The 24187-nt window shown below is 38.1% G+C and overlaps 5 protein-coding genes across 5 annotated transcripts; 2 read left to right on the top strand and 3 right to left on the bottom strand.

Moving 5' to 3' along the window:
* Nucleotides 1-2159: 2159 nt before the first annotated feature.
* On the bottom strand, nucleotides 2160-2738 carry LOC136069545 (uncharacterized). The gene has a single exon (XM_065778220.1). The coding sequence runs from the start codon at nucleotides 2736-2738 to the stop codon at nucleotides 2160-2162; it is 579 nt and encodes a 192-aa protein (XP_065634292.1).
* Nucleotides 2739-2849: 111 nt separating this feature from the next.
* On the bottom strand, nucleotides 2850-3386 carry LOC136069544 (uncharacterized). The gene has a single exon (XM_065778219.1). It carries the CDS (start codon nucleotides 3384-3386, stop codon nucleotides 2850-2852), a length of 537 nt encoding a protein of 178 aa, XP_065634291.1.
* Nucleotides 3387-11133: 7747 nt separating this feature from the next.
* LOC111998479 (acetylglutamate kinase, chloroplastic) lies at nucleotides 11134-12580 on the top strand. Its single transcript, XM_024030580.2, has one exon. It carries the CDS (start codon nucleotides 11464-11466, stop codon nucleotides 12481-12483), a length of 1020 nt encoding a protein of 339 aa, XP_023886348.1. The 5' UTR covers nucleotides 11134-11463; the 3' UTR covers nucleotides 12484-12580.
* Nucleotides 12581-12691: 111 nt separating this feature from the next.
* Nucleotides 12692-18857, bottom strand: LOC111998477 (DDT domain-containing protein DDR4). Its single transcript, XM_024030578.2, has 11 exons — nucleotides 18491-18857; nucleotides 18246-18356; nucleotides 17030-17116; nucleotides 16892-16929; nucleotides 16715-16799; nucleotides 16415-16521; nucleotides 16178-16337; nucleotides 16015-16107; nucleotides 15805-15928; nucleotides 14448-14490; nucleotides 12692-13465 (listed from the first exon to the last, which is right to left on the bottom strand). The coding sequence occupies exons 1-11, from the start codon at nucleotides 18677-18679 to the stop codon at nucleotides 12988-12990; spliced, it is 1515 nt and encodes a 504-aa protein (XP_023886346.1). The 5' UTR covers nucleotides 18680-18857; the 3' UTR covers nucleotides 12692-12987.
* A 3992-nt stretch (nucleotides 18858-22849) lies between these two features.
* On the top strand, nucleotides 22850-23365 carry LOC111998468 (uncharacterized). Its single transcript, XM_024030565.1, has one exon. The coding sequence runs from the start codon at nucleotides 22850-22852 to the stop codon at nucleotides 23363-23365; it is 516 nt and encodes a 171-aa protein (XP_023886333.1).
* The last annotated feature ends 822 nt before the right edge of the window (nucleotides 23366-24187 follow it).

Below are 24187 nucleotides of genomic sequence, written 5' to 3'. Positions count from 1 at the left end.
AAACCTGGTAGCCTTCCTTCGGATCTTGTCAGCCCCTCCTCGCTCTTCTGGCAAGGTGTCATCCTTCAAGAATTTGATTATGGGATCCATCCAGCAGAAACTTTCTCGAATCTGGTGCACTCGGACTGCATCCCCTCCTACTCCAGTGGGCTCATGGAGATCCTCGAAGAGGATAACTCTCGGCAAGTCTTGCTCCGAAGAGGTGGCTAGTGTGGCCAAAGAATCTGCGTGCACGTTACTACTTCTAGAAACATATAGCAAGCTAAAAAATTTGAATTCCACCTGCAGACGTTTGACTCGATTCAAGTATCCTTGCATTCTTTCATCCTTCGCTTCAAACTCTCCTTGTACTTGGCCCACAACTAATCTTGAATCCGAGAACAACTCCACGGCCTTTCCTCCCATTCTTCGGACCATAGCCATTCCCATCAATAGGGCTTCATACTCTGCCTCATTATTGGTTGTGCCAAAATCCAGCCTTAATGACTTTTCAATGATGATTCCTTCTGGAGATATCAAGACCAGCCCCACTCCAGAACCTTTCCGGTTCGCAGCGCCGTCTACATACACTTCCCAATGGGCAGGATCTTGTTGAAAAATCATGCCAACTGATTTTCCATCCATGTCTCTCTTTATCGTTACTTCTTCTAAACAAAGCTCCGTGAACTCGGCCACTAAATCCGCAAGGATCTGCCCTTTGACTGAAGTGTGAGGCATATACTTGATATCAAAAGCTCCTAGAATAGTGCCCCACTTGGCTATCCTTCCCGTGTAATCGGCACTTCGGAGTACTGTCCTAAGTGGGAGTTACGTAAGCACAATGACAGTATGTGCTTGAAAGTAGTGGGGCAATTTTCGTGTTCCAAGTAATACTGCCAAAATTGCTTTTTCCAATGGCAAGTATCTGATCTCGGCTTCATGTAGAGACTTACTTACATAGTAGACCGGCCTTTGTACCCCTTGATCCACTCTTATCAGCACTAAACTTACAGCATGGGGGACCACTGCGATATAGGCAAATAAGACCTCATCTGGTTCAGGGCTAGACATAATTGGTGGCCGAGACAAGTAGTCTTTAAGTTGTTGTAAAGCCGAGGCACACTCTTCAGTCCATTCAAATCCCTTCCACTTGTTGATCAGCGAGAAGAAGGGTTTACATCTATCCGCGGACCTGGAGATGAATCGGTTCAAAGTAGCTGTCATCCCCATTAACTTCTGGACCTCTTTCGGATTCTGAGGAGGCTGTAGATTTTGAATAGCCTTTATCTTATCAGGATTAACCTGAATTCCCCTGTGTGTTACCATGTAACCCAAAAATTTGCCTGATCCCACACCAAATGAGCACTTCGACGTGTTCAAGTGCAACTTATGTCTCTTCAGGGTCTCAAAAACGTTATCAAGATCCTTCAAATGCTCAGAAATAACCTTACTTTTAACCACCATGTCATCTATATAGACTTCAATGCTTGTGATTCAAACATCTTGGTCATCATTCGCTGATAAGTAGAACCTGCATTTTTCAGATCAAACGGCATCACTTTATAGTGGTAATTACCAATGGGGGTAACAAAAGCGGTTTTCTCCTGGTCATCTGGGGTTAATGGTATCTGATGGTAACCTTGGAAAGCATCCAAGAAACTCATCCGAGGATGGCCAACAGTAGCATCTACTAATTGATCAATCTTCGGCATAGGGAAAGGATCCTTAGGACAAGCTTTATTCAAGTCTGTGAAGTCCACACAAACTCGCCACTTTCCACTTTTCTTTTTTACCATCACAGTATTTGCCAACCATTCGGGGTAAAAAACTTCTTTAATAGCCCCAGCTTGTTTGAGCTTCATCACCTCTTCCTTGACTGCATCAGCATGCTCTTTGGATGGCTGCCGAGGAGGTTGCTTCTTTGGTACACTCAGAGGGTTAACCCTCAAATGATGGCAAATGAACTCCGGGTCCACTCCTGGGGCTTCATAAGTACTCCAGGCGAATACATCAACATTTCTTTTAAGGAAGTCAATTAGCTTTTCTTTCTCTGGTTGAGGTATTTGAAATCCGATTTGAAAATATCTCTCAGGATTGGTCCCAATTAAAACTTGTACTAAGTCCTTGCATTTAACCCCTTCATCATGACCCTCGACGGGTGACAACCGACCCTTTAACTGCTATAAGTCTCCCTCCGCCCTGGCTAAGGATTCAATCTCAGGCTCGTATCGTATGGCAGCCACCAAACATTGCCTAGCCGAGGATTGATCTCCGCGGATCTCACAAATGCGCCCTTCGGAAGGATATTTGACTTTCTGATGCAGAGTGGAGGAAACAGCCCCTAGCGTATGTAACCAAGGCTTGGCTACAATCGCCGTATAAGGGGAATAGACATCTACCACAATGAAGTTCACCTCAACTACTTCTGAGCCAGTCTGTACAGGCAGTCGTATCTGTCCTTTCGGAGTAACCATCCTTCCCTCGAAGCTGACCAGGGGAGAACAGTATGGAGTTAAGTCATCAAGCGTGAGGTTCAGCCCCTTGAAGAGGTCAGGATACATGATCTCCACCGCGCTGCCCTGGTCTACCATCACCCTCTTCACATCATATCCCCCGATCCTGAGTGTGACTACCAAAGCGTCGTCGTGAGGCTGAATGGTCCCAGCTTTATCTACGTCCGAAAAGCCTAAAACAGGTGGGGCAGCCTGTCTAGAGCTCCTCGGATCTCGGCCAATATCCCCTGCTGGCAGCCGAGCCATTAACATAACCTTGGTCGGCCAGGACCCTGTTCTTCCTGGCGCTGCGAAAATGACGTTAATAGTACCTAATGGAGGTTTCGTAGAATCTCTCTTCTCGGACTCAAAATTCGCTTAACCTTCTCGGCCACTGGAGTGGTGCAAAAGATGCCTCAACCTGCCTTCACGGACCAATTGGTCCAAATGATCCCACAAGCTTCTGCAGTCTTCAGTGGCATGCCCATGGTCTTGGTGGTATTGACAATAGAGATTGTGATTGCATCTCTCAGGGTTCCCTACCATTTTACTCGGCCACCTAAAGAATGACTCGTTCTTGATCTTTTCCAAGACTTGATGAATGGGCTCTTTGAATACTGTATTGACTGCTTGAGCATTTGTTGAGCCTGACTGCCCGGCGAAATCTCTCCTCGGCTTATTGTTGTTATAACGATCCGACCTGAAGTCCTTCCTGTCCTGGGGGGTAACCTTATCCTTATCCTTACCCTTCCCTTGCTGCTGATCTTCTTCAATCCTTTTATATTTCTCAATACGGTCCATAAGCTGACGCATGTTAGTGACAGGCTTGCCGGACAAGGATGTCCTTAAACTTTGATCAGTGGGGAGACCCAGCTTAAACGTGTCTAAGGCCATTACATCAAAGTTTCCCTCCATATCATTAAACATATCCTAATATCTATCCGAATACGCCTTAAGTGACTCGCCCTCACGCATGCTTAAGGATAGCAGGGAAGACAAGGGCCTGGCCACCCTTCGGCATGTGATGAAACGTGAACCAAAAGCTTGAGTGAGCTCTTGATAAGAATCGATGGAGTCTGCTTTCAGGTTATCAAACCACCTCATGGCCACGGGTTCAAGACTAGAAGGGAATACCTTGCACATCAGAGCTTCATCTCTGGAGTAGACAGCCATCCTTTGGTTAAAATGGCTCACATGTTCCACAGGGTCAGTTTTACCGTTGTAAATAGTAAAGGTTGGCTGGTTAAAACGCCGAGGAAGCTTCGCTCCTTCAATCTTGCGCGTGAAAGGTGACCTGAAGATTTGATTCAAAGCCTTGCTCATGGCATCATTGCCCACCCCTCCATGTGGTGGCCCTTGAGGTTGCTTCTTACGACCTCATATGAAAAAGATTCGCTGATTGGAGTTCGAGACCTCTGCTCATAGGTGATGTCTTGTTCGTCACCTGAGTCGTCATCAGAGTGCGAGGCAGCACGTTTTCTTTTCGCATGGCGCAGCTCCCTTCTTAACCTTTCAATCTCTATTTGCATGTTATTTTTCTCTGCATGAGAAACATGACTTCAGCCACGAGGTTGAGTTCGTTCAGTGTGTGTAGTATGCACACTGTCTTCACGGTCTTGCCTCCGCTCCAAATTGAGAAAATGATCAATATGTTGGGACGCCCCAGACTCTGCCGGTTGTTGCCCTGGTTCAGCCATGATCAACTGTTGCTACTTCCCCTTACACTCAAGCTCTTCCCACAGATGGCGCCAATTGTAGGGTTAGGATTTGTGGCCCAAACCCAAAACAATAAATTTGTAGAGTATGGGTGAAAAAGCTAGGTTAAGTATTGGATTGACAACAACGAATCACAACTTTCAAACACAAGCCAACATGAATTTACACGTAAAACCTGAAAATCCGAAGAGCTATATTATTGTTTATCTGATGAACAAAGGTCTTAGGGTTACAATCAAGTTCTCTCTTTCTCTTTTTGTTCTTCTTTTTCCTCCCCTTCTCGTTAGAAGCCTCCTTCCTTTATATAGCCACCATTCTCTTCATCTCCATCGTCCACTTGTTCCTCATCTATGAGTTTGCTTGAGTACATGTCACGTCAAGCATCTTCTTTTAGCTCTGTGTGAGTGGCGGTCGGTTAGGATACACTGTTCAGGGGTCTTCTCCACATAAATGCGGCCAGAAAAGTTGCTGCAGAGTATTAAATATGGTGGTAGCAGCTTTTCCCTTAGATATTTCTCCATCCTTATCGTTTCCCAGCATACTCAGAGCTTATCTTGATCAGGTAGAGTCCTCGGAAGGTCATTTTGGCCTTTTACACACTCAATTGATTTATAATATTTGCGTCAGAGGATTACAACCTCTTCGGATAGGAGATATCCTCTTCGGATTGTAATAATTCTTCCTTCTGAGGGTCCCACTTCCAGATGGGCCCTGCCTTTTCCATCTCCTTCTTCTCGGTCGCAAAATATCTCTCCTATGGGCTTTCGGCCCATTATGTTGGGTTGGGCCCTTTTCCCCCCACACTTATAAATTAGGTTCTCAAAATAAAAATTATATGTATAGAATAAAAATATAGGTTTTTTTTTTGGGTACAAAATATGACCACTAAAAAATGAAAAAAGAAAAGTCTCATTGCATGCGCAAAAAACGACTGATTTTTTTTTTTAAGAGGTCATGAAAGGAAAGGAACTCCTTTGCGTTTTAACAAAACATGCATCAATTTTTTTTTGTCATATCAAACTTTTTTTTCTTTTTTTGGTTAGCTTAAATTTTGCTATTTCCTGTCATCACACAGCACAAATTTTTGTTCACATCAACTTCTTCAGTATGGAATGTAAATATATGTGATAAAATTATAATTTTTTACTACCTACCGTACATGGTTTTACTCTACTCTTCTCCTATCTGCACAACCTTCCAAAGGTATGTATTTTTATTTTTCATCAATTTGAATAGATTGTGTGTGTGTGTGTGTATATATATATATTGTCTTTTGTTAACGTAATTTCCTTAATTAAGTTTTATCCAATCTATATTTTCATGGTTTGGGAATCAATCATTGAATATGGTTAGAGGTAATTTTATATTATTTTTGTATATCATTTAAAAAATTTTGTTATGAACTTGCATGTAAGATTTTTTATTTTATAATTCATATCTCACATATTTTTATTAATATTAAAACTTTAAGTTAACTACAAAGATAAAGTGGGTTTCAATTTTTATATCATATATGAATTACACATTTATGACATGGGTTCCAATGATACTAAGTTGCTTCCATCCCTTAATTTTGATTTCAAGGACAATCTTTGTTTTTTAACTTTAATTTGATGAAAAAAATTTTGATAACAATTTATTTATTTTGTTTATAATACATGTGGTGGCCCATTCCCAACAACCTTGGGTTTTTGGGAGGTCCTAGAAATAATACCTCTAGGTTGAGCTTGTCCCACGATGGGAGGTTCAAGAAATGGCTCTAAAGGTTACTAAGGGAGTTAAACTATCATCTTGACCCTAGATTCTCTTGAACCTAGTTCAACCGAGATGATGATTGGGATGGTCGAACACCTACCTAAGAAATCCGAGCAGGATTTCCTAATCCCCTAGTGTGGGTGCAAGTGCCCAGGACGGGTCGTCCTCATGGTGGGTGAGTACGCCTTGGCCTAGGGTGGACCATGGCGGAGAAATGGAGTTGCCACCTAGATTAGGTCTAGAAACATAAAGGTAGCGCTTTTCGTGGAAGGATTGATCTTTTACCAGAGCATGTGTCCAGAGTTTAGGTATGAGAATGGGAATGTGTTAAGCATCCAAACCCACCCGACCCGTTAAAGGCAGTTTTAATACATTATCTAACTCAAACACACTCTAGCATGCATTGAAGGCATATAATATGACATTAATCATCCCAGGCATAATATTCATCTATTAGCATTGAGCAAGCATATCCAAGGGCAAACGCATCATATGGTAGAATCAAACAAACATGTTATGACATCCAAGCATCAAAGGTGTAGCATTCAAACCAAGCATATTCATGTTATTTAATCAAAACAAACTTATATTCAAATCAATGCATGTTCATGTGAATGTATGACTTACCTCATTGCATCATAGCACCTATGCATCAATGCATGTTCATGGTGTATAAATAATCTAAAAACCTTAATAAGCATCGAAGAGATAAATTAAACAAACAAAAACAAAATAGAGAAGAAAAGAATTAAAGATATAGGAACTAGGTTAACATAGGGAATAAACATTTCAATAATAAAAAATAAAAAAATCATGTTGAAATGGGATTAGGGTTTTTGGTAAGAGTATGTGTGCACATACATAGGGCATGCGTGTGCATCCCAATTGTATGCATATGCATATCATGAATATGTGTACGCATGCAAGTTGCATGCACTCACATACACACCTGAAACCCTGAACCCAGAAAACCATAATAGAAAACAAGCAAAACAAAAAAAGAAACAAAGAAACTAACAACCTAGCATACTTCTAACACAAACACGAAATAAACCTAAACTAAACAAGCATATTAGAGCATTAAAACATATAAACAAGACAATGAATTACAGAAAAACTAAGAAAAGTGAAGAGCCAAAGATAGAACTTTTACTTCAACACAAGAACTTTCTAGAGCTTGATTTTGATCGTTCCCTTCAGTCAATCTAGCCACAACCAATTCAAAAAATGAGTTAGTAAACTTAGAACTCAAAGATTAAGGCCAAAAAAGATCTCAATCAAATAAAATTTGACTTGAGGATGTTTTGTGAAAAACTCTCTCTTTGATTCACTATTTTCTATTGAATCTTATGTGTTTTACCACCCAAATTCGTCATCCTTGAAAATGTACCATTTATGGCTTTATACAGTCGAAAAATATGGGTTAGGATGGCTCTCAGACGATGTGAGATTCGTTCCAAACCAAATTTTAATGCAAACAACCTTTCATTTCATAGTTTCTAGAACCCTAGCATGCGTACGCATGCACATATATGCATATGCATGCAGGAAGCATGCACATGTAAATCTTGTGTATTCATATGCATGCCCTAGAGTTTCTGTGGCATTTATTTTCCAAAAATAGTTGATTTGGTCAAAAAATTAGTTTTATTTTTCAAAAACACTTTCTTTAAGTCAATTTTCATCTGATTATGCTCTAAACCAACCTTGGGCTTTTAGAATTCTTACATCATTAGGGAACTGGGCCCGAGTTGTAAGTGGTACAAAATGTGATGTCTATACCCAAGCATAAATTTCCTTACTTCTCTCGTGTTTCGCTTACCAAAAATTTTCCAACCCCCTCCTTTTGATCCTCCTCCTTTGTTTATAGCATATCCTTAATGGGGTTGTCAAGATTTTTTTTTGGGGGGGAGGGGGGGGGGTGTTTCCCCATGTCAATTAGTCCCTTTCCCTTGTATCCCTGACCGGATGGGACCCACCGCTTACGGTTGATATGACTTCCTAGTAACTTACGCATGACATTGGTTATTGCTCGATGGGCAAATTCTCCCAATGCATTATCTCTAATCCATCTTAGCCTTGCATTCGATGTGTTCAGCCGAATGGGCTGAGACTATTCAAAGTATGGCCTGAAGCTCGAGGATGGGTTGACATTCTCAATATGTACATTACCCTTTATTTTGATTTGGAGGACAATCTTATTTTTGGGTTATTCATGACTCTTAAATTAGAAGAATCTACTCAATGATATTTTGGTCAAAGAAAACACAATCAAAAAACAAAAACTCATCTTTTAAGAGTTGGTATACACTAACTTACATGCACACACATATTTTTATTTTTTACTTTAATAGCTTAGAATATCAATCTATGGACAGCACCATCGAAGTGAGCAACTTCAACATTCCATGATATAAAGAAAAGGGGAATGCATCTCTACTTTTTTTATTAAAGTTATTTTACATAAACATCATACTTTTTTATCCTGATATTAATTTGATGATACTTTTTTGATAACAATTTGATTTTTTTTTTCTATTATTATTATTATTTTTTATCAAAATGGAAAGGCAAAATCAAAAAAATATAATATCTTTGATGTAATCGACACTGAAAAAGACAATTGGAATATAGAGTAAGAGTCACAAGAATGTCAAAGATACTTAATATTAAAGAAAATATTGAACTTATGAGTCTTGATTTGGTGTAAGTTTTGAAGTAAAATAATAAAGTTATGTTTATGTAAGTATTAGAATTTAGAAAATCATTTGTTGATTATTTTAGAGATATACAAGACATGGGAGACATCACCACCACCACCATTGACCTACAGGCAAGTATTTTTTACATGCACTTGATTTTTCTTTCAAATATACATACTATTAGTTTGATTGTTTATACATACTATTATTTTATATAAAAGACAAAATTTGGTACAAAATTAGTTGTAGCCTTAATTGGAGGTGAATTTTGACAAATCCATCATTGGATGACATTTTCTTATAATATTCTTCATGCTTGCAAAATTTCTAAAAAAATAGATATCAATAGCTATGTTATCAATAGATTGTTCAAATTGCAAGTTTTTGTAGTTTAAAATTATACATAAAATATAAACTTATAGATCATATAGTAAATAATATCCGATTGACACAAAATTTGACATGTATATTAAAAGCATAAAGAACATGCAATTCAACAGTTAAATTTTCAAAATATATAGTAATGTTTATTTTATTAAGTAATATTGTAGTATTAGACTACAATCAATTTTGTAGCTAAATTTTGTCCTTTGCATTGGTATGCTTCAACTGTTCAACATTAGTATTAGCCATCAAGTGTGGCAATAGCCATCTTCTCTACATTGGTATGCTTCAACTGTTCAACATTCATTTTCAAATCTTTAGACCTTATATTCTTCATGCTTTCATAGGCCATCCTTATCAAATCTAAATCAGCCATGATCTTCAAAGCCTAAAAGTTTGTAATGATCAATCAAAGTAAAAATTTAGAGAGAGAAATTTAGTGTTTGTGTGTACATGTAGATCTTGATATTTTGTGCTTGATTCTAGTATATAAAAGAATGAAAAAGAACTAAGGAAGTTCCTAGAAAGCACTTTATGAGGAAAAAAAAATCTTAATCCAAACATCAAATTTATTCAAGATCCCATACATGAAAAGAAAAGAAAAAAAAAAAACTATACGATTAGATATACCCCCAAATCTCATAGTTGATGTGGGGGGTCCGAGGAGCGAAGAGGATTAGACCACGGAGAAGCTTGCATAAGCTAGCCCGAGGGGATAGGTAAGCTCCAAGGATTCCGTCGGCCCGAGGATGGAAGTAGAAACAGGGTAGTTGATATCTTACAAAGGCCTAGGAAGAGAATAAAGGACCATAGTGGGAGCAAGGGACGTGGGAGGAAGTTTTCTGAAAGATATACCTCCCACCTCCACATTGAATGCCCTACACTAGCCATATTAGCTGCATTAATGTGAAAATGACATCTAAACAATAACTTCACAACTAGCAGCTCCTTTTACCAGTTTCAGCAAAGGTTTGATGGGACAAGTATCCTAAGGAATGCTTTGAGGTGTATAAGTGGAGGGTTATGATGCAAAGAAGGAGGATATAAAAGGAAGGAAACCTCCCAGAAGAAAGGGAAGGAACACTTTCTCTGTGATATAGAAAAATGGGAAAGTGAATAGTGTATTATCTAGTAAATAGCTTGTACTAATCATATATAAGAAACTGAACCTCAGACCAGCCCAAGGAGAACATTATTCTCAATTATTACTCGAGTTACATTTATCTGTTATTCGGGGCTCTTCGGCCATAACATAAATTTAGCTTAAAATTGCACTTGGAGTTTTTTATCACTTTCTAAAGAAATTCTATTGTTTGGGCTTGATTTGAAGGATAAGGTACCACTGTTAAACTAAACCTCGAACCAGCCCGAGGAGAACATTATTCTCAATTATTACTCAAGTTACATTTATCTGTTATTCGGGGCTCTTTGGCCATAACATAAACTTAGCTTAGAATTGCACTTAGAGTTTTTTATCACTCTCTAAAGAAATTTTATTGTTTGGGCTTGATTTGAAGGACAAGGTACTACTGTTCTTAGTAGACTTGAGCCTTTATTTTTTGAGTACCTACAATTGGCGTCTTCTGTGTAATATTCATTTGCAGTTCAATATTTCCAAGCTATGGCTAACTCCAGACAGGATAAAGAAGAATCTGTTGGGTCTCAGCGGGAAATAACCATCATACCAAATATGTTAGGTTGTAATGGGAGCTTTCTAAACACGTGTTTAGATCCAAAAATTTTTCATTTTAACTTTGTGTTGCCTTATTATTGCACTTCTCACCAACGAATCTCACGTTGGCTGATCGCCATCGTTCCATGGCTATCAGCGCCGAACAACAGCACCGTTCAATGGTCAGAAATCAGAATCTGTTCTGATGGAGTAGTGTGGAATACGCCGCGAAACGAAAAAAGCTTGCTTATTTCTTTTTTGGGACCCACATACAAACAGACTGAACAGTAAATAAATTAAAGCAAGGGCCGAAAAAGATGGCATATACACCTACTGGTAGATGTCTAAACCAAAATTTACAGTCCCCAAGTGAAGTGACCAATCGCTTCTGATCTCTTGAATCCTGTCACACAATTATCATGAGTTCTGACTTCTTACACATATACGACTGTTTGGCCAAAAGAGTAATAGTAGAAGATCAAAGGAGAATTTTTGAGCGCTATAAAAAGGTCTTTGCGTCTAAACTCCGAAGCTCAGTATATATGCGAAAGAAAAGGAATACGATACGTTAGGTACTTTTTGGCTTTAGCAATTAGAAGTAGCACCCAACACTAATATATATATATATATATATATGTTAATCACCCAACACAAATACTAATACCCTCCTGGTCTGTGCATAGTTTATTTTTCAACTACTGTCTTAAATCTTCACTCTTAAACCCTGGTCTTTCTCCGCCGTCATAGTCATAGACTCACAAAAATGTTGACTTCAAAATCCCTAATAAACCACTATTCACCTCCCTTGTTTTCTTCTAAAACCCCAAACACCATAACCCGCATCACCGCCTTCCCATTTTCCCACTCTCCAAAACCACGCTCTCTCTCCGTCAAAAACTCCGCCAATGAGTCAAACTCACTCTCGCCCAAACCGGGTCAGTTCCGAGTCGACATTCTCTCTGAATCGCTGCCCTTCATCCAGAAATTCCGAGGCAAGACCATCGTCGTCAAGTACGGCGGCGCCGCCATGAAATCCCAAGATCTCCAAGCCTCCGTCGTCAACGACCTCGTCCTCCTTGCCTGCGTCGGCCTCCGCCCCGTCCTCGTCCATGGCGGCGGCCCCGAGATCAACCTCTGGCTCAAACGCCTCAACATCGAGGCAGTCTTCCGTGACGGCCTCCGTGTCACCGATTCCCAAACCATGGAGATCGTCTCTATGGTCTTAGTCGGTAAAGTCAACAAACATTTAGTCTCTTTGATCAACAAAGCCGGCGCCATTGCCGTCGGCCTCTCTGGAATGGATGGGCAGCTTCTCACGGCTCGGCCGGCTTCCAATTCCGCCCAATTGGGGTTCGTCGGCGAGGTCGCCCGGGTCGACCCTACCGTTCTGAGGCCGCATATCGAGAATGGGCATATTCCGGTAGTGACGTCAGTGGCTGCCGACGAGTCGGGGCAGCCTTATAATATAAATGCAGACACGGTGGCGGGGGAGTTGGCGGCGGCATTGGGGGCGGAGAAGCTGATTTTGTTGACTGACGTGCCGGGGATTTTGGAGGACCGAGAGGATCCAAGTAGTTTGGTAAAGGAGATTAATATTAGGGAGGTGAAGAAGATGATTGAGAATGAGAAGGTGAGTGGTGGGATGATTCCTAAGGTGAATTGTTGTGTGAGGACACTTGCACAAGGGTGTAAGACGGCGAGTATTATCGATGGGAGGCTGCCCCATTCTTTGCTTTTGGAGATTCTCACTGATGAAGGAGCTGGAACCATGATTACTGGTTAAGGGTAACACAAACTTGTATCTGATTTTTATTTAACTTTTTGTTGTAATGGAGTCCTTGAAAGTTGAATATCATGCTTTGTTCTTGTCTTTATTATAATTCAAGCTAATTGCAATGATAAAGGCATAGCTAAAGCACAAGTGAAATTAAGCGCACGGTACCATATCATTCTGTCTTGTTTCTTTTTCACTGCAAACCCCAAGGCCATAATAAATAGAAGACAAAAATGCATAAGTTGGATGGATGGTCAAGTTGAATCTCCATTCTCCTAACTAAAACCTTGTACAAGACAACCACCTTTCAGCTATTTAGATAAACAGAGTTCATGGAAACGAGACAAGAATACAAGTTCTGTTTCCAAGATACAATATAGTGAGAATAAATTTCCATGACACTTTTAGAAGACGTTAGTGTTTCAAAATTTCGTCTGCTTAAAAAATTCATGGAAAAACATTTTAGCCTGTGCACTCACTTGAATGTTAGGTTTCACATTTCGAAAAATCATTTTAGCTGTCACTGGCCTCTTCTGCAGTAGTACCTGGGGAAGAACTTTCATCTCTTGATATCTCTTTGTTAGTATTTTCTGGTACGTTTTCATCATCTGAATCTTCTGAATCAGGTACCACAACAGAGTTAAGGGCAGAATTGTGAGTGGGTCTTTGTCTCAACCTATTCTTTGCACCCAAGCTTTTAGTTTTCACTACAGCATTCTCATCTGCTTCATAATTTCCTAGGTCACTACCATCATTAATATCATCCTTGCCACGATAATCAGCATCCTCATTCCCACAATAATCAGCATCCTCATTTTCATTATCAGAATTAAATTCTTGAAGCCTGTCACTTTCAGTGTCATTATCCATGGAGTCACTTTTTTTACCAGAACTATCCTTTGAGTCTGTATCCTTTTCTTGGCCCCCATTAGAGTCAATGCCATTGCTTTCATGTTGACTAGCCTTCCTGTCAGCAGTAGTTTTCCCCTTTCTGAAACAGGAATTGAAGTCACAATCACAAAAAACAATTCCTTCAAATAATATGAAATGCGCAAGCTGAATTAGTAGAAAATGGTTCTATTAATAAACATGTTAAGTCTAAGATAGCATATTATATGAAGCAGAAGAGGTAATGGAGCATGACAAAAAGTAGCAATAGCATATTACACCAAGCGTAATATAAGTGCTACATTATCTAACATTATAAAAGATAACAATCTTCGATTTGGGGGTAGTCATCTTCCTCTACGGGAAATGGCTTTTTATTTTTTCCTCCCCTTCCTTTCGTGGAGGAAAGCAATCCAAGATGCAAGGGAAAGCAAACTAAAGCAGATTACTATCCCAATTAAATGATTTCGTGTTAATGTGATGTCTTGGAGAAGCATGCATATACCTTTACCTATATTCTGCTTTGTCTTTGCTTAACAAAGATGACTTCCACATAAACATTTCCCTAAATAATAAAGTGAAAGGTGAATTTATCCATGGGCAGAACAATATCAGTCACATTTATGTACATCAGTCAGCCCAATTCAATGAGCAATGCAGTCACAACAGATATGATAACTACCATAAGCAGGTTGTCCAGCAGACAGCAAAACAGAATATGTTTTCCGACAATATACATTTGGGAAGTTATGAAAAAAGTAGCTACTTAAATGTCAGTTAATATAGATAGTATCTGTTTTCAACATATTATCCAATTTCTCGTGCACATATGGAAGTGATTGTGGAAACTTCACTGCAATCTTAGAATGATCATATTTAACCTTTTAAGAGAATCTAGCAACCTTCCTTTCATAAAAAAATTAACTAAAACATCCCAGTTGCTTGCTGATTACAAAATATTTTTGTACCAAAAGAATAGTGTTGCTAAAACTACCTCATTATGTCAAACTCGATCCATGAGCAATAGAGATAGCATAGTAAATTAATCTATAAAGATAAAAGCAGTAAGTTTGCATCTCTCTTACTTTGTTAGTTGAATAGCCTCATCAATGGCCCGGTCATATTCATCTGCACGTTATTTCCAAAATTGAAAGCAGTTTGTTAACATAAAAGAAGTTTAATTTAAAAAAGAAGAGTTAAACAGTGCACATTTGAAAATATATATATATATATATATCAAGGACAGAACATGGCGAGGAACACTGATAAAATTTTATGATTCAGTACCTACAGGGATTAAGTTCCAAGGATAGATTTCACTCATTTCTTGGACTTAATGATCTCAAGAAGAAAGTGATGTAACAGAGAGAATATTATTGAGGCAAAAAGAGAAGGGGGGGGGGTGGGGGTGGGGGAGGAACTCATCTCTAAGATGGTGGCAAACTGATGTAGCAACACTTCAATAAAAGGGTCAAGCAAGTTACCTGTTGGATTTAAAGTAGGCAGCCATATGTCTATGAAAATTCCTAATTGAGAGTGGATCTTTTTTAATCTCTCTACAGTGACTCATAGGAAGCCACTTTATTAAAGCTGAGTTTCAAAACAAAGAATTCATGCTACCTTTATTCAAGAGGTTTCTTTGATAGGTAATTTAAGGTCAACAGATTATCTGGTACTGACATAAATGAAGCAAGGAACAAAGTTATCGGACTCAGCTCAGTTGACATAAAACAATATTCAAGGATGGTTCAAGTTTACTAAAACCAATTATCGAGTAATGACCCCAACTCCAGCCTCACCAAAATATATAAAGGATGGCACAAGCATACTTTCAGAATAAACTCAATGCCATTGGTGATATATCAATTTTTGAAGATATCTAACACGAATTGTTTTAGGTTAAGAGAGCAAATTCTTTAAACACATATGTTTCGAAGCTAACCCTAATACTTTCCTAAATTCATAGATTTTTTTTTGATAAGTAACAAAAGTCTATTAATCAAAAAAAGAGAATAGCCAGGTACACCGGTGGTGTAATTGAGTAGCAGTACGTTAATCTCTCAAATTACAATGCTCTAATAAATTAGAACAGTGAAAAGAGTTAAAAGCAGAACTCCAACCCAGAAAAAAATGAAGAAGAAGAGATTAAATTAATGCACAAAATCAGCCAAATTATTTCACCAGCCATTTTGTCCAAATAAAAATTTTGTTCATGATGTTGTAACTTCACTATATATGGTCCAGTTTACAGGAGGCCTTAAACATTTTACACAAAGTTCCTGTTATTAAATGCAATTGAATTTGCACAAAATAACTGATAATAACCAGGTTTATAAGTTGGTTAGGAGATTTATTCACCAAAAAAATAGTTTGTGAGGTTCCTCCGGATCTATGCTACACAACCAGATAATACAAGTTACAAAAACAAACTTTGCAACGTACCAAATGTGTAGCTGATAGGCCTACGAGTTCGACAAGTGCGAGTAATTCCAGCCCCATAAGGATTCGCAAAATTACTCAGGAGCAATGCTTTCCGTTGCTTTTGTTTCAGTGCCCTTTCTTTGTTCTTTAACAACCAAAGATAATATTATTTCTAACCAATATGAACAATGAATCACTACAGAAGCTTAAAACTGTTAAAATAAACTTTACCTTTTGAAGCTTCTCAAGAATAGGAATGGCATCAGTTTCAATTGTCTTACAAACATCAACTTCTGCTACAACATCGCTACCTGAGAGTTCATCCTGCCATTGCCAGAAATAGACAGTGAACTAGAGCTCCTAGTCCAGAACAAACAAGAAAATTCAACCTTACCACAACTTTGCGAAATTCCTCAAGATTGGTTGCAAGAGTTTCCCATTGAAAGTTGATAGCTGATGGAGTTAAACATCCTTTACCCTTAGAGTTTCTCTTTGATGGATATATATTCAGTTCCCTGTACAATCTATAGCCAATAGTTTTGTTTCCATCATACCTAGAATGAACATAATAAGAATCATCAACAGTGATCATGCTACTAATTGATAACATTCATAACACATTCAAACTTACCAATAGGAAGTCCCATTTCCATCTCCTCCTATCTTATCTTTGCGGAAAGAAGATACTACATTTCCTTGTTTTAAAGCATCATTTATATAAGAAACTGTATCATCTTGCTGTGAACAAAAGGAATGGGTTATAAAACTTCCTCTAGCATATTATTAGTTTGAACATCTCCCTAAGGAGAAAGAAACATTCATATACAAACAAAACAAGCAGTTAAAAGGATCTCTAGGTAGAAAGCATGCCAAACAATCCTAAATAATTAAAAAAGAAATTACTTAAGGAGGAAAAGCCAGGATATATTACATGAGCCCGGAGTTCACAAAGTGCCTTCAAAATGAGTAAACGATTAGTTGAATCAAGCTGTTTGTATCTGGGTATTATCTCCTCTCTGTGAAAGAAACAGCACTACGACCTCAGTTAACATAACATCAAATAAATAAAAAATGGTCATATTAAAAACAAGTAATACATGACTAATACCCTTTAGCTGCCACCAATGGAGTCTCCCCTTCAGCTACCTGCAGTAAAAGGCAAATTAATGTCAAAATTGTAAAATCTTCCTATTTATAAATGGGTAAAAAGAGTACACAACAAGGTCAGCTTGCCTAAACAACTTACCCACGGCCACCAAGTATCAAGTTTCTTACAAAGTTCAGCCACCCAAGCATCAGAACCGTTCAATTTTTTACTTACAGGTGGTATTCCCTGGAAAAAATTCAGGTCATATACACAACAATAAATGGAAGGACAATTTATAGAACTCTTGAAAAATAATTGAGAAGCTTGTAAGCTTGCAATAGAATTTGAGAACTTGAAAGCAAAACCACTCTATTTTGGGTTTTCAAGACATTTGAGCTCATTTCGCTACTGCTTATCATTTTTATATATTTAGAAGTAAAATCTTCAAGGCTAGAACTGAAAATAAACCTGTAAGTAATTTCATAAATTATCCATCCCATTTTTTTTTACTTTTTCCTATAACCATTAAAAAGAAAATAAGAAGAATTAAACAACAAATACCATTGAGAAAAATACTGTACTCAATCTGACAACATCAATATAAGGCACCATATTCAGCAACCAGAAGATATGAAAGTTTGTATGTAGTCCAATAGCATCAAAAAGTAAAAACTTGAATGCACACATAATCAAGCTTCTGAAACCTTGTCTTTGTATCTGGAATCCAATAGAGCATACACAGTAATATAATGGAGCTTCATTACACACGAAGCACAGTGCAAACTACACTACCCACAAAAAGAAAAAGAAACAAAGAGTATAATGTACAAGCTACTGCCTTGTCTATCAGTATATCCAATCACACAAATACTTAATAAATCCCAACAAAGAAAGTGTTAACCACGTTACATAATGTTCTAAAATGAGCAAGAATCATCAGAAAATAGAACATCTAATAGATATTTTAAGGCATTGGCTGTATCAGTTCCTGCCAATACCTTACTAAGGAATCGCCTTAATACTACTATAACTCTCAACTTCCGCAAATTTCCTGATCACACCAACTCTTCACACAAAAGGGGACATGGTTTGTGTTCTGTTCCACACAGTGCAAGCCACACCGGACACATGTCCTGATTTAGGACGCATATAAGGCGTGGCTTGCGTCCGCTTCATCTTATGAAATTAACAGAGAAATGAGCAATATCAAACAAACAAACAATGAGAAGGTTCATTTACACTAGCAATAAGCAATACTAGAGATGCCAACAATTTCAACTACACATAGATCCGTGATTTTTTTCTAGCAGTGAAACTGAAGAAATGGATAACACGCACAAACATTGTGAGAATAAATACAGATACGAGTAAAAACCTTCAAAAGCGCAATGTGAAGTTGAGCAAGTGAACTGTTTGGCTTAATCAAACCCATCTCAATCTCTTCCGCAGAGAGTTTCAAACCACTCCCAATCACAGGCTCAAAAACCTACAAAAATATCATCAAACAAACAAAAATCACTAAAACAAAGTCCTGATTCCATAACCACGACCACATTATCAAACAAAGATATCTCTCTCTCTCTCTCTCTCTCTCAAAATCAGAAACGAAGATGATCTTACGCCGAGGAAATTGAGAACGGAGGCTAGTTCCCAACGTCCACGTAGCTTCGCAACCTCCGATTCCAAATGAGACTCGTCCAGAACCACCATTGGCTCCTCTGCGCTTCCTTCTTTCACCACCACTGGCCGCTTTTCTTCCACGGCGACCTCGCTCGCCGCCACGGCCCGGGTCCGGCGACCGCCGTTCATGGTTTCTTATGAGAGAGAAAACAAAAGAGTTTTTGAGAGAGAGTTGGAGGAGTTGTGTGTGTGAGTGTGTATAGTTTTGGGGTTTTCCCGCCTAAATCATTTTTACCACGGGTCAGAGATCGTGGTTAAGTTTGGGTTAGCTTTATATAGTTCTTTCTAGGGTTAAATTAATTTCAGAAGCCGGCTTTTTCCTTTTCCGCTTTTATATTATTATTCCTGAACTACCTGTTGCGTTTTCTTCCCTCTGTACTGTAGGCTCTCTATCAACCGCACCGTTTTGAAGTTTCTCCAATCTCCCACGCACAGTATCATTTTTATCCGTTAACCTGTTTTCCAAATCAATTAACCCAAGTAGAGACACTACGGAGTTTGGACTCTGGAAAAGGGCTTTAGGTTCGAAAATGGGCTTTTCAAAAATTATTTATAAAGGCTTAAAGTTTATACTATTAGATTTCAGATTAGGTTAGCTGTTTTTAATTTTGGTAATTAGTATTTGGTAGATGCACTTAAAAACTGAAAATTATTATTTGAAACATGTGTGAAAATACGTGAGGGTGAAAAAGTGTGTAGAAATACGTATAATATTATTTAAAAACTAAAAATTATTATTTAAAGACATGTACCAAACACCCCATAAAATCTCTAATTTATGAAATCGTTTCAATTTGAACCTTTTGTCCATTTTCATTATTTTGTATAGTAGTTAAACAAAGAAAAAGCCAAAGCTTAAAGATAGGGCCAAAGATGAATTGAGTCATTTTTGCACAACTCGATCTTAGCTTGGGAAAAAAATGCTTATTATTATTCTTTTGTTTACCAAATAATGGTCTGTTTGGATACAGTTTATTACTTAAAACTGAAAACACTGTAGCAAAATAATTTTTAAATGTGTGAATAGTGCCGCTGGACCCAGGTTAGAAGTTATATTTGATGAAGGAGGTACTTGTGGGTCCCGTGAGCAGTACACGGGACCCACCCAAGGAAACGCAAATGCGTTGCTATACAAACCCACTCTAAGTCAAATTTAAGCCTAAATTTTGGTTCAACTATTAAACAAGTCAATTTTTTTTTTTTTTTTTTTGAGAAACTAAACAAGTCAATTTGAAATATAATAATGCGTTTGTGAACATAAGAATCGATTTAAATATATGTAATATTACATGTTCACAAGTATACTTCTCTACAAATATACTTATATTAGATTGTGTGAGTTTGTAAATGAGTTCATATGGTATCAAATTATTATTTGTACTTTGTAGTTTGTTGATAATATAAATCGATCATGTGTAGTAAAAAATATATAGAACTTTTAACAATACAACGTTGGTGAATCTAATTTTTATAAACTCAAAATAAATTCATTATAGCTAATTAACTTAATAGTATAACTTTAACTAGGTGTACAATTTAGTTATTGATTATTATCATAGATTTGTGAATTGGTAAAATATTTTTGTCATGGTTTTACCATATTTGGAAAAAGAGAATTACTCAATAAAGTAATTCATGAACAAGCTCGAGCTTGTTCAATAATAAAATAAACTAAGCTTGAATATACAATCTTATTTATTGATGAGCTCGAACCCGACTTGTGTTCAAATTTCAAAAAAAAATTTAATTGAACAATTGTGAACTTTCAATACTCAGCTCGACTTATAACGTTTATAGCTCTAATTGAAGAGCACTGATTAAATCATGCATTTCACATAATCCTTGTTTATAACTCGATTTGACCACTATTAAAGATGGAGTGTATATATGGAGGATATAAACATAAAGCTTCAATTAAAGAGATAAAACTTCCATGGAGTAAGAAAGTGATTACCAACAAATAAAAAATGATTAGCTAGGCAACACACACTTTTTGGCAACAGTTACCTATTTACTCTAACTTGTTACTGTCCAAAATAACGAAAAGAAATAACAAATATTAATGAGAGTTTCAAATTTAAGCAGTTTTTAAGTCTATGACATCAATGGCCAAAATTAAAGATATGAGATATGAGCAAGAACATTATATGGAATTTGGATATTTATGGGGACCAAGTTAAGGATATTTGTCTATGGTAGTTGTCCATAGTCACGACGTCCATAACTTGATCACATCCAGAAAACCTTAAGAAGAAGAGAACAAGGACATTGTACTTAGGAACAATACATGTCCCTTTATAACAAGATCAGGTTAGTCGTCCATAGCACAAAAGCAAGGACGACCAAATAACATTCAGTGAATCCTACAAAAGAACTTCTCATAAAGTTCCTTATGATCTGACCGTAATATGCTACTCTCAAAACGTGGAAGAAGTACCTTGTAATTCACTCCATGTACTCCATTTACCCATTTTCTCCATTAACTACTCACATCATCCATAATGGTAATGGATCCGAACAAGTAGACCCACTCTAAACTCTCTATAAAAGAAACAAGTCTCATTCACTCGAGTTAAGTTTTACTGTTCACAATTTCTCGTCATTGTGTTCTAGAGAGAAAACTAACTTAATCGTTGGAGGGTCCTTAGCCGGGTTACACCAATTACCCATAACAGTTCTTTCTTTTCAGGATCAAAGAGCCACTACCATAGTCCGAAGTATTCCAGCCTACTGATTTTTGTGCATCATCAGTTAGCGCCGTTTGTGGAGAAGACGAGAATGTTAAATTTCTAAATGTTAACTTCTTAACTTTCTAAGACAAAAAGGCTGCATGGTTCGAACTAGGTTGATGGCCACCAATACAAGACACCAAGAGAGTGAAAACGCCTCCAGTCACCCAAACAATACATCAGCACCCCCAATGACCGTCCTTCAACAGTTACAGTCCATGGCAGCAGCAATGGCAGAACTAACACAATTGAACCAGGAGTTAACTAGAGAAGTTAATAGACAGCGTCAATAGCAACGTGGTGAAGAATGAGGCTAGAATTCAGAGAATGAAGGGGCTGAGAATAATGCTGAAAAAGATTTGTCCAGAGGTACCGTTACTCGTAGGGTACCACATTTGGAAAGGTAGATGGACCAGATGAAAAGAGCCATGGAAAAGATGAAGGATTCCATGAGGAGAGTAAATCACGTGAATTTCCTCTTCCACAAGACTGATTCCCCCTTCATTGCGTCCATCACGAGTCATCCCCTGCCTTCCAAGTTCAAAATACCTACCCTGGACTTATATGATGGGACGCGTGATCCTTGTGATCACATTGCTACATTCAAGACAACTATGCATCTCCAAGGTGTTTTAGACGAAATCATATGCAGAGCCTTTCCTACTATGTTGAAAGGCTCGACCAGAGTATGGTTTGGTAAGCTACCACCACCATAACTTCGTTTCAGGAGTTGAGTAAGTTGTTCGTTAACAACTTTGTCTGGGGTACAAAGGCAAAAGCGTTCCTCGTCCAGCCTGTTAAACATAGATAAGGAGAAAATGAAAGCCTGCGTACTTTCATTAGCCATTTTAATAAAGAAGCCCTATTGGTGGACGAGATGGATGACAAAATCCTTTTAATAGCTTTCTACAATGGTGTCAATTCAGACTTGTTTATCCATAAGCTATACGACCAAGAGCTGCAGATGATGACTGAATTTATACATTCAGCCCAAAGTTTCATGAACGCAGAAGATGCAATCATTGCCAAGAAAAATAAGAAAGGTGAACGGTTGAACAATGGTTATATACACCATCCAGAGCAAGGTCCTCGTCCAAAGAAAGCAAAAGTATGAGAGAAAAGGGATCGTGACGGCAAGAAGGCTAGCCCCTCCTCAAGTTGATACTCCAACTACACTTCATTTAATACTAAGCTTGACCAAGTGTTAATGCAGATCAAAGACGATCCATCCTTGAAGTGGCCGGAGAGGATGAAAAGAGATCCTAGCAAGCGAAACAAAAGCATGTACTATTGTTGTCATCGCGACCATGAACATTATACGGACGAATGCTATGACTTGAAGCAGCATATTGAATCTCTCATTAGCAGGAAAAGTTAAAAAAACTTTCTTGGGCAAGACCATAAGGACGAGAGATAGCCAATGAAGGGCAAAGCAAAAAAGCTAGCACGTCAACTGCTTGGAAAAATAAGGATCACTGTAGGGGCTACACCAACAAGAAGCTCATCCAAAACCAAGAAGACCTACCTACGGGAAGTCTAGAATGTTCAAATATCTGGACGATTGCCGAGGATGATCAGAGCAAATGAACAAGCCATTATTTTCACAGACGAGGATGCAAGACGACTACCCCATCCTCATGATGATGTAATTGTCATTACTTTGGCGATTGTAAATTATACAGCTAGAAGGATGTTAATAGATAACAGGAGTTTAGTAGACATCCTCTACTATCCAACCTTCTTGCAAATTAAGATTAAAAATAAATTACTTTGTCTAGTGAATGTGTCATTCATTGGGTTTGGAGGAATGAAAGTTCTACCAGTAGGCATCATCTCCTTGCTAGTCATAGTTAGCTCTGACCCACGACAAATGAATAAGGAAGTTAATTTCCTTGTTGTAGACTATTTGTCCTCGTATAACGCCATTATTGGACAACCAACTTTGAATAGTTGGAGGGCTGCAACGTCCACCTTCTACTTGTTTGTTAAGTTCTCAATGGAGTATGGCATTGGAGAAATACAAGGAGATCAATTAGCTGCTAGAGAATGTTACTTAGCAATGTTGGCCATGGATGAGCAGATGTAGACAATGAACATTGAAGAAAAAAGAACATTGGTTGAGCCAATTGAGGTATTGGAAGATGTACTATTGGTCGAGTCCAACTCTAAGAAGTTTACCAAGATTGTGACGATTATGGGGGAGAAGACAAAGCAGGATCTCCTTGGATTCCTCAAAAAAGAGTATAGATGTTTTTGCTTGGAGTCATGAAGACATACTTGGGATTGATCCCCATGTGATTACTCATCATTTAAATGTGTCCTCGTCTTATAAGACCGTCAATTAGAAAAATAGAGTATTTGCCCCAGAATGAGATAATGCCATCAAAGAAGAAATTCATAAGTTAATCAGCGCAGAGTTCATCCGTGAAGTTTACTACCCTAATTGGCTAGCTAATGTAATGATGGTAAAAAAAGCTAATGACAAATGGAGGATGTGCATAGGTTTCACAAATTTAAACAAGGCATGCCCAAAGGATAGCTACCATCTTCTACGCATTGATTAGTTGGTGGATTCAATAGTTAGACATCAGCTACTAAGTTTCATGGATGCATTCTCAGGGTATAACCAGATTAAGATGGACAAGGTAGACCAGGAGAAAACATCATTCATTACAAGCCAAGGTTTGTTTTGTTATAAAGTGATGTCATTTGGTTTGAAAAATGCAAGAGCCACCTACTAGAGGCTAGTCAACCATATGTTCCATCTACAAATTGGAAGAAATGTTGAAGTGTGCGTGGATGATATACTAGTTAAGAGTGCGAGGGAGACGCAGCACTTGAACGACCTTCAAGAAACCTTTAATACACTTAGGCGATATAAGATAAAGCTGAATCCAAGCAAATGTGC

This window comes from Quercus suber, unplaced genomic scaffold (genome assembly GCF_002906115.3).
Source record: "Quercus suber isolate HL8 unplaced genomic scaffold, Cork oak 2.0 scaffold_176, whole genome shotgun sequence".
In the NCBI taxonomy this organism is placed as follows: Eukaryota; Viridiplantae; Streptophyta; class Magnoliopsida; order Fagales; family Fagaceae; genus Quercus; species Quercus suber.
The sequence above is the reverse complement of the archived record's forward strand: the minus strand, read 5'-3'. Positions and strand labels throughout refer to the sequence as shown.